The sequence below is a fragment of the Eurypyga helias genome, unplaced genomic scaffold (genome assembly GCF_000690775.1).
Source record: "Eurypyga helias isolate BGI_N326 unplaced genomic scaffold, ASM69077v1 scaffold28723, whole genome shotgun sequence".
Classification (NCBI taxonomy): Eukaryota; Metazoa; Chordata; class Aves; order Eurypygiformes; family Eurypygidae; genus Eurypyga; species Eurypyga helias.
In genome coordinates this window covers 1,434-11,177 of record NW_010243727.1, presented here as the reverse complement: position 1 = coordinate 11,177, position 9,744 = coordinate 1,434, and the positions used below count along the sequence as shown (strand labels likewise).

General features: G+C 47.7%; 1 protein-coding gene across 1 annotated transcript; it reads right to left on the bottom strand.

The window, feature by feature from the left end:
- Positions 1-1,006: 1,006 nt before the first annotated feature.
- Positions 1,007-9,011, bottom strand: FGFR1OP2 (FGFR1 oncogene partner 2). The gene is made up of 5 exons (XM_010149531.1): positions 8,877-9,011; positions 7,622-7,739; positions 6,619-6,761; positions 2,617-2,730; positions 1,007-1,456 (listed from the first exon to the last, which is right to left on the bottom strand). Exons 1-5 carry the CDS (start codon positions 9,009-9,011, stop codon positions 1,319-1,321), a joined length of 648 nt encoding a protein of 215 aa, XP_010147833.1. The 3' UTR covers positions 1,007-1,318.
- Positions 9,012-9,744: the final 733 nt, after the last annotated feature.

The window sequence follows — 9,744 nt, the reverse complement described above, 5'->3', positions numbered from 1 at the left end:
GCTGTGGGCCTGCCGTTTCCTGCGGCCGAAAGCTTTCGCTCCGCCGCTTCGGGCGCGCGTTGCTGGTAAGGAACACGTCAGCGCGCTGGGCAGAGGGGTGATACGCGCCCATGCTGGGCGTGTTCCTGCTGCCTTGACCGGGAAGGGGTAGTCTGGGAAACAGGAGCTATTTCAGCACCTCCTCACCACGACAGGCCTGTCGCGGGCAGCACTTCGGCCCGCACGCAACACAAGCCCCGCTTCGATCGAGGAGAGCCCGTGCCTTTCACCGCTGCCACTGGTTCAGGAGTGAAAGCGAGCAGCCGGCCAGTCCAGCGCACCGAGCCTTTCCCAGCGCAAACGTAACGCGTACCTTGCCTAAAAACCTTCTCCGCGACCTGTGCTTAAACGAAGAGTACCGATGGCAGGCCTGTGGGCTGCCAACTTCGCCACAGAGCTGCTCCTTCCTTCCCCCAGCCACCCTGCCGCTGCTGCCGTCTGGGTGCTTTAAGCCTCCCGGGCAGGGAGTTTGGGCAGGCCAGGAGCGAAGAACCAAACGGGACTACTGTGGCATCTTCCCGCTACAGTGCTTCTCTGGGGAGAACTCAGCCCGGCTTTCTCTCCTGGGAGCGACAGCTGAGGCAGGATGACAGGATGCCGCCTCTGCTCCCTAGTGAGGTGGGAGCAGCTCTCTTCCCGTTCTGAGCACACGGGTAAGCGCAGGTACGTTAAAGACGGTTGCGCAGCTGAAGCGACAGCGGTGGAACGACTGCGGAAGCAACGCGTAGATTCCCAGACGGGATACCACGGGGCGAGGGAACGCAAATCCCAACGTTTTATGCCGCTGACCTACCCTTTCCACGGAACGGGCTTGTGGCAAGATCAGAACTTACTAAAGACTCGCCAGAAGGCCAAAATGTAACGTGGATCGTGCGCAAGGCATATTCCCAAGTTGCTACTTTTCAGCCGGAGATCGGACTTTAAAGCTGACCTTCATTATGTAACAGGCGTGCTCGAACTCTGGATGAGCGATAATTTACGTAACTGATGTGAAATCTTGTCCTTTATCCATAAAATGACTTCATAGAAAAATAATTCCCAGTTCAGCAAGTGCATGAATCCATTTCCTGCTGCAGTTAGGTCTGTGGCAATTAACCCATCACTACGGTTTTGGGAGGATACCGATTTTAATTTGCTTTACGCAGTATAAAAGCCACTGAACGGGAGTTTGAGATGCATTAGCTTGCTGGTGCCCTATTCGGTAACAAGTGCTTGACAAGTGACCCCTGATACTCTGTTTGTAAAGTGTGCAACTGAAGCGTGTTGACTTCCACAGTCTTTAGCTTTTCCTCAGGCTCAAATCGCTGCTCGTTACTAATCCTGACAGAGACGTACTCTCTGATGCATCTTCTTTCTTGAGGTTCAGGAATGATTCTCTAGTTATTTGAAGAATTTCTCTCAAGCCTTTGTTTTCTTGCTATAACCAGAGAAAGAACAGGCATTTAATGCAACTCCAAAAAGAAGGCAGGATAACCACACCGATCATCTCCCCTCTACTCCAATCACAGGTGTAAGGATTACAGTGCTGGTTTGCAGTCAGGTCGTGCCGTTACCTTCCCAAACCAAGAACACGAGGTTTCTGACCCTCTTACAGAATCACGGAATGGTTTGGGCTGGAAGGGACCTTAAAGCCCATCCAGTTCCAACCCCCCTGCCATGGGCAGGGACACCTTCCACTAGACCAGGTTGCTCCAAGCCTCATCCAGCCTGGCCTTGAGCACTTCCAGGGATGGGGCATCCACAGCTTCTCTGGGCAACCTGTGCCAGTGCCTCCCCACCCTCTCCGGGAAGAACTTCTTCCTGATATCCAATCTAAACCTCCCCACTTTCAATTTAAACCCGTTACCCCTTGTCCTGTCACTACAGGCCCTTGTAAAAAGTCCCCCCCAGCTGCCTTGTAGCCCCTTCAGGCACTGGAAGGTGCTATAAGGTCTCCCCGGAGCCTTCTCTTCTCCAGGCTGAACAAGCCCAACTCTCCCAGCCTGTCCCCATAGCAGAGGGGCTCCAGCCCTCGGAGCATCTCCGTGCTCTCTTGAAAGGGTGTTAAGCATCAAAAAAGAAAGAAAAGAGCTCCAAACACAGAGATGGTAAGAAGAGGGTAATTAAGTTCAAATGTTGCATATCAAAAATAAAAATCTCCCATTCTTCCCACACACCCTGGCCCATAAGGAACTGCTTTGCTAGCACTCAATTGAAGAGCAATAGCCTTGACTCTCCAATGACGAGCACCTGAGACCATCCCCCAGCACAAAATTATTATTAAAAGAAGAATAATCTCTAGAAGCCAAAGGTGCGGGTGTTATTATGTCTTAATTGGGGTGAATCGGTGTTATTTTCCGGCTGTTTTGCTCCATAGGGACGTAAAGAAGGAGAAAGCTTAAGGCAGTACATCAATGTGAGCCACTGATTTCTGGTGCTGCGGTACCACCTGTGCCCAACCCGACAGCAAGCTGGAGTGGGACACAGTACTTACAGTCCCGCCAGCGCGGGAAGCGTAACGGAACAGCAGCCTGAGGGAGTGACGGGGTAACTGTGCTCCCTGGTGTCTGAGCTACTGCTCTTCCGTGTCCTACTCACCTCAAGCTGGATGATGCGCTCCTGCTCTTTACAGCCATGCTTTTCATCGATTTCAATGGCTTTCCTCATCACTGCTGCCATTTCCGTGATTTGGTCTACGTGCACCTGCAGCTCCTGCGACATCAAAATAAAGCAGCGACAGGTTTAGTAACGTATTTTCTGCAGCAGAGCATCAAACGTGCGTTTTGACTGTGGTGCCACGTAACAGCAATGTTTTTTCAGCAGCAGACCTGCATTCACACGCTCTCTGTAACTTTACCGCATGAGCAGCCGCTGTGGTGCGGTGGATTTCAATCGATCTGGTTTGCCAGGCAGTGATCCCTTTGAGTAGAAGTTTATATACACCTAAATGACCGTCTCCCATAGCAGCTGCGGGTTAGCCCCGTGCTTGCTCTGACGAGGCCTTCCTGTGCTGCAGGAACTGATGTCATTTGGGCTGTGCAGAAGGACTAAACTCATCCAAGAACAGAGGGTACATGGCAGGTGACATTCATTCCGTTGGTTTGAAACCTGATCTCAAGCCCAGTACGGCCAGTACCAGCCCAGGGGTAGGCATTTACCTCTTAAAAAGCCCCAGGTGAAGTAGTCATCCTTACTATGTCATGCATTAGGAAGCTCAGATCTGCCCTGTGCTCTTTCTTAGATATTTCTGCTTGAATCCATTTCCAATTCCAGCTTATCTGGGGTCCGGACTTCAGACTCCTTGTTCTTGCTGGATTTTATGAAAAACTTTTGTGTCCTCAGTGACCTCGTGTCCGTTCCTTAATGCCACCGGGGTACTCCCTGTTACAAATAACTACCACGTCTCACTGAAAGAGTCAACAAGGAGGGGAGAAAAGAGGGTCCTTTGGTCTGCCCCTGTCCTGTTCCGCCAGCAGGAGGGGGGTGGCAGGAGCCATTAACACAGGCAGCGCCGCCTTCACAAGGAAGTGAGGCTTTGGATCATCAGGGATGTGATCCCTTGCCCGGGCCTTGTCGGTTCAGGTGGCAGTTGATCTTCTCTCCTGCCAACCTACCAGCAGGAAAGGCTTAAAGGGTCACTGCTGCTTTGCCCCTGCAGATCTCAGTAAAGACCCTCTGCCCCCTCTGGTGTCCAGTGCTGTTCGATCAGGCCAAATATTTAATGGTATTTCTGGAAGCTTTTCTTTTTCGTTGCCTTTTTCTCAGCTTGTCTTGTATTCCAAGCCTGCTCGCGTCTGACCTGGCCGTTGGACAAAACTCACAGTGGTTACTGACTTGGGAAAAGCCGAAGAGCAGGACTGAAACGAAGAGTGGTACAGCCTAAGCCCCACCTGGAAGTCAGGGGTGTGAGTGGAGGTCCTTCCATCTAGCAGCTATCGAAATGACTAAACTACCGTGAGGAACTGCCCGACTGGAATCACAAACTTTACCTGAGGGAAACAAGTATACTTGACTGCAACCAACATCAGCCCTCCCCAACCTGTCCCCCTGCCATAGCTACGGTGTAGCTGCTGACCCATTACACGCCCGCTCACACTCCGGGGCGGGTGGCAGAGGGAAGGAACTTGCTGTACATCTTTAGTTTCTTCTCAGTTGCCAGTGAAGGTGATCACGTGAAGCACTTTTTCAATGAAAAACTCAGTGTAGGTTGAAAGGCAGCTGTGACCAGTGGTAAGAGAAGGAGTTGGCACGGGCGTACCCTTGAGGAGGCCTGGGACGGCGTCCGGGTGTTAAGAGGTATGGCTGTCCTCCCTATTTCCTATTTTGCCTGCTGACACAGCCTCTTGATCAATAGGATTTCAGGCCTGTTCCACGGTCACTGAGGTTACATGCTAACACAGACCTGTACGGCTCAACCCAAAGGCAGATGCATAAAACTCAGATCTCCCCTTTTCATTCGCACGCACGGATTCTTTTCTCCAAGGAGGAGAAGAGACCAGGCGCGTTTTCAGGCTTTGTTTCAGCTGGGGAAACGCACACGGCACGCTCCTGGCGCCGGGTCGCTACTACCAACGCGCACTTCTCCCCTGCGCACGGCGCTGCTAAAAGAGATCGCTTTTCTGTTTCGAGGAGCTGCACCTGCAGAAATCAAGGATGTGGTAATAGGCTGCTGTAAACAGGCACTACAGTTAATAGCTGCCACTTGAGAGGAGAGCAATTACCAGTTACAGCCAGATTAATTCCTGAGGTGCGACGGGTTTTTCAGTTAACAGGAGAGGTGTGTTTTAAGACTGCTTCAAGATCGTTCGGTCTTACTGAATGTTAGGGCTGATCAGAAGAATAAATAATGAAATTCCAGAGATCCCAAGTGTCAGGTTAAGGGTGATAAATCCTTTCCATTAGGCAATCCTGTGGGATCAGATTTTTTTTAATTTCTCCCCTCCCCCTGATATCCTGATATTCTTCCTATTCCAGAGATCCCAAGTGTCAGGTTAAGGGTGATAAATCCTTTCCATCAGGCAATCCTGTGGGATCAGATTTTTTTTAATTTGCCCCCTCCCCCCAAGCTTTTAATCCATGGAAGTGTTCCTAAATGAAATTTCACAGTCCCTGTCAGGGACCCTCTTGTCTTGCTACTCCTGAGGCTGTCAGATATGTGATATGTTAAAGTAACTTCTTTTGGAAAGAATGACAGGATGGTTTGGGTTAGAAGGGACCTTAAAGCCCATCCATTTCCAACCCCCCTGCCATGGGCAGGGACACCTTCCACTAGACCAGGTTGCTCCAAGCCTCATCCAGCCTGGCCTTGGACACTTCCAGGGATGGGGCATCCACAGCTTCTCTGGGCAACCTGTCCCAGTGCCTCCCCACCCTCTGCGGGAAGAACTTCTTCCTGATATCCAATCTAAACCTCCCCACTTTCAATTTAAACCCGTTACCCCTTGTCCTGTCACTACAGGCCCTTGTAAAAAGTCCCCCTCAGTTTCCTTGTAGGGCCTGGGATATATACTTACCATTTTTTAGGTATTTATATTAAAGATCTAGTCCTAATTCAGTAGATCCTTTCATACCAATCTAAGTAGTCCCAGTGATTTCAGTGGCACTAATTACATACTTGTGATTTTGTAAAGAGATAAGAAAACATCACATTTTTAAACTCTGTTTTCCCTGTCTGCAGACCCTAACTCTGCTCTGCAGGCTTGGTTCGCTGAGGTCAAGGATCATTAAAACACTTAGAATAGTATTTGTCTCTGCAGTTACATTTAAAGTGTACCACAACACTTTGCTAGAAAGCTCCTGTTTAGGTCTGTTGGTGACCTAGAAGCTCGAATTTTCCTGAAAATACATTTAAAAAGCCTAAACTAGATATTAATGCTATAAAAACATATATTAGCCTCATATGAAGCTGCTGAATACTCACAGATACCTCCCTCGTGACGGTTTACGAAAACACTGTTTGCCAGCGCTTTGCTCTTCCACCTTTCAAAACCCAGAAGGCGAAACCCGCCTCACACCAGCCACTTTCACCACCCTCCGAGCACCTCAGCCTGCCCGGGATTCGCCTCAGCAATCCCGGCCGGTAGCGAAACGAGAACAGAGAGTCGAAGCGATGAGCTGAAGCGTGTGCTCGGTTGGTCAACACGCAGAGGAGCTTTTGAATTATATTTTTTTAAAATTTACAGTATTTAGGGGAAAAAAATATTTTTGAATTCCAAAAGCTTAGTCCTCCTACTCTCCCCAGTAAGCACAGGTTTAGTAATGACTTGTTGGTGTCAGCAGTGTAAGTTGAAGCCAGTCTAAATGTTTAAATGTTCCTGAGATCTGTGGGCATCTAGAATGCTAATAGGGCTGTTGCCTTAAAGCCCTAGGCAAAGCAGAGGTAAACTGAGGAGCTACAGCAACGAACTGCTACTTGATTAGAGCTTAAATAAATCAGGAGCTAGTAAGGCTGACTTACCAGACTGGTCAAGTTTCCTGTTTCAGGGACACGAGACTTGTTAGTACAACAATATAAAAACTGGGACGAAGTAAGCTTTGAGCAGATCCACTACAAACTAACGTAAGTGTTAACAAGGGGGAAAGAACCAATGAACTTATTACCTTGGAATGCTGTTCCTTTAACTTCATTATTATACTCGGATCATCCTTTTTGCTCGCCATAAGCAGCCTAAACATCTGTTCTCTGTACTTGCTCATGATGAGTTCCAGAGCAGACTGATGCTCTTCGAGAGATGTGCGTAGTTCTACCAACAGAATTTTAAATTCAGTTCAGGTGGAGCAGAGGAGAACCGGAACAAAACACAAAAGCCCTCAGTGGAGTGTCCCCCCCTCCTTGCCCCATAAAATCTACGTCAGCTCTGCAAAATGCCTTCAGTGGTGACTGTCCTGGGAAATTGTTGTTCAGTCGGAAGCAGAAGGTTAACACGACTGCACGCTCAGTCCCTTCGGCTGCCGCAAGTCATCCTGAACGCAGCCGAGGAGCTTTACTCCAGCCACTATAAGCAACACTGTACAGAAGCTGGAAAAAAGTTTACAGGCGTGTTTTAACCTCCAGCTTGGTAAAATAAGTGTTCAAAACTGCTTGTGTTCAAAATATACCAAGTCAAAGGACAAATAAGTCCTGAGATGAGACAAGATTTGCATAAATGGACTTTATTGCCTCCTTTGCTGAATAAAGCTGTTAGAACAGCTACTGTATTCCAGGAGGAAGAGTGCATTGTTACAGTGTGCAGAATTCTAGAAGGAATTGCACTACGGCACTCACACTACAACTTGTCCTGACTGCTCCCAGAATAGTTCTTTTTAGCAGTGGGAAAACACGTTTCCAAACAGATAAATGTAACACTTGTAGAACGTAAGGATCTCCTCACTTGTGCTGAGCATTAGGTAAGGACTGAGAAAGTGATTTTCCACAACTCTCTCTTCTCATTAATCACAGTCGCAGTGGTTGGGCTTTGAGACTCTCTATTAGACTGCATTATGATCAGTTAAATGGACCAATTGAGATTGGAAGAAAATATGACTTCTCTAATAATTTTCTTTGAGAACAGATCAGTTGTAAAAGTCTCTGGACCTTGTCAAGGACAGAATATTCACATTTTACCTTTATTTTCCTGTTGCAATTCCCTGATCTGTCTGTTTTCTTGCTGGATACCCATCACTAACGTAGATCGAGGACGATGTCTCGCTACTTCATTGAGCTCTTGAATTTCTTCTTGGTACTAGTTATTAAAAAATTAAAAAAACACAGAATAAAACCCAACCACAATGTATTTGAGTACCGGAGGGCAAGCATTACTCAACGCGTCACAAAGGACCAGTTCTAGTGTCGACCAAAGTCTGTCACCAGCAAGACAATGCTTGGTTTTAAATAATAATATCAAACAAACACAATTCTGAAGGCGTTGCCCTTTGGAGACACAGAAGTGTCACCTTTGTTTTTAAACAAGTTTTGTACCTCAGACATGCAGAGTGGTCATTATTTAACCTTCAATTCACGCAGGTTAAATTGACCATCAAGTAATTTAAAACTGATATACATAAAGTAAAGAAAAACCAGGAGGTTAATACCTCTGGATATTTACTGTGGCTTTCCCAATACCTTAAACTGCAAGGTTATTCATGGAGGTGAGTGAATGGATCCCAACTCTCAACAAACGGGTAAATTTAGTACTCTTCATCTGAACTTATGAAGCCGCTGCGTGACTAGTTTTACAGGGATGAAGCACACGCAGGGTTTTATTATTTTACAGGCCCATTAACACATCCTGTGTTCTGTTAAAATAACAGGATGAATTCCCCGTATGGAAAGTCAGTAGACACCTTTATGTTTTTCCACAAGTTCTCTAGTGAGAGTCATGCTCAATCTAACAACATGCCTCCAACAGCTTAACGCCAGCATGGGATGGTCACGGATAAACCTAAGAGACTGTGCTGAAACAAAAGGAGACTGTGAGAAGAGAAATGATTCTGAACAGAAGAAAGTGTGACAGGGCCTCTACGTGATTCAGTGTGCCCGCTGAAATTAATAAACCAAGCAGAGTTTCACAGAGGAGCAAAAGACAAGACACCAGACAATGGTTTGTAAGGTACCAACCCCACTTCCGCCAGTGTTCCTCAAAGAATTAGTTTTCAATATTGGAGCTAGAGTAACAGAGAAAACATACTCAGGACGAAACTCAATTTACAACCTATTTTTAGATCATCGTCACACCTGTAATGAAAATACTAAGTATGGCATTAAAGGATTAAGCAAATAACATGCTGATGCTACATGGCACAGCAGCACACAAAAATGAGTTAAAACCACGTGCTTCCAAGCTGTTCTTCAACGGAGCAAAGAAAGTTGAAAACCGAACCTGTTTCATCGCTTCAACCCGCTTGTTGAGGGCCGTCGTCTGTTCGATGAGAGCTTCTGCGGCGTTGTCGTGCTCCCTCAGCCGTTCCACCAGCGCTTTCGCATCCGCCAAGGCTTTTTCAATCGTGCAACTCATTTCTGAAGATGAGAAATGTATTATTTTCCCCGACGCCGCCTGCTTGCTATACCCAGAACAGCCACTGATGCGGTAACCGCCTACTCGTTTGTCGCAGTCTACGGCAGCTGAATGCAACCTTTCCCTCAGAAACCACCAGACCGTTTGCCGTCTTCTAGGAGGAGGGAAAAGTTCGATGCCTTAAGAATACCCTGAAGTCTGCCTTTCCTCTCCCTCCTGTTTATTTGCTGTTGAGACCATATATCCGTGCCAGGAAATGAACGTGAACTCTGTGTTGCGAGGAGAGCATCGACACGCTAAGTGCAGAAAGGGGACTGCTGGACACGTGGGAACCAGGCAGCACACGGTGTTGCGAGGAGAGCATCGACACGCTAAGTGCGGAAAGGGGACTGCCGGACACGTGGGAACCGGGCAGTGCACGGCCTTCCGTGAGGAGCAGAGCAAAAACCCTGAATCAACAATTTCATGAATTATTTCATTTCTCAGTGCTACCTTTTCCTTTTTAAATGTGCCCTCCTACCAGCCAGATATGCTTCAAGGTACCTCAGAAGTATAAACCCAGCAGGAAAGAGAACGCCAAAGGACTACAGCGAGCTGCAAGACTTCGGTGATTACATCAGCAGAGAAGGGACAGCGCAGACCGACAGAGCGGAGAAAACCATGGGCGGAAAATTCGGAGCGGCAAAGCCTTGTGTTACCCTCATGTCTGTAAATGAACACCAGCATCACCGCG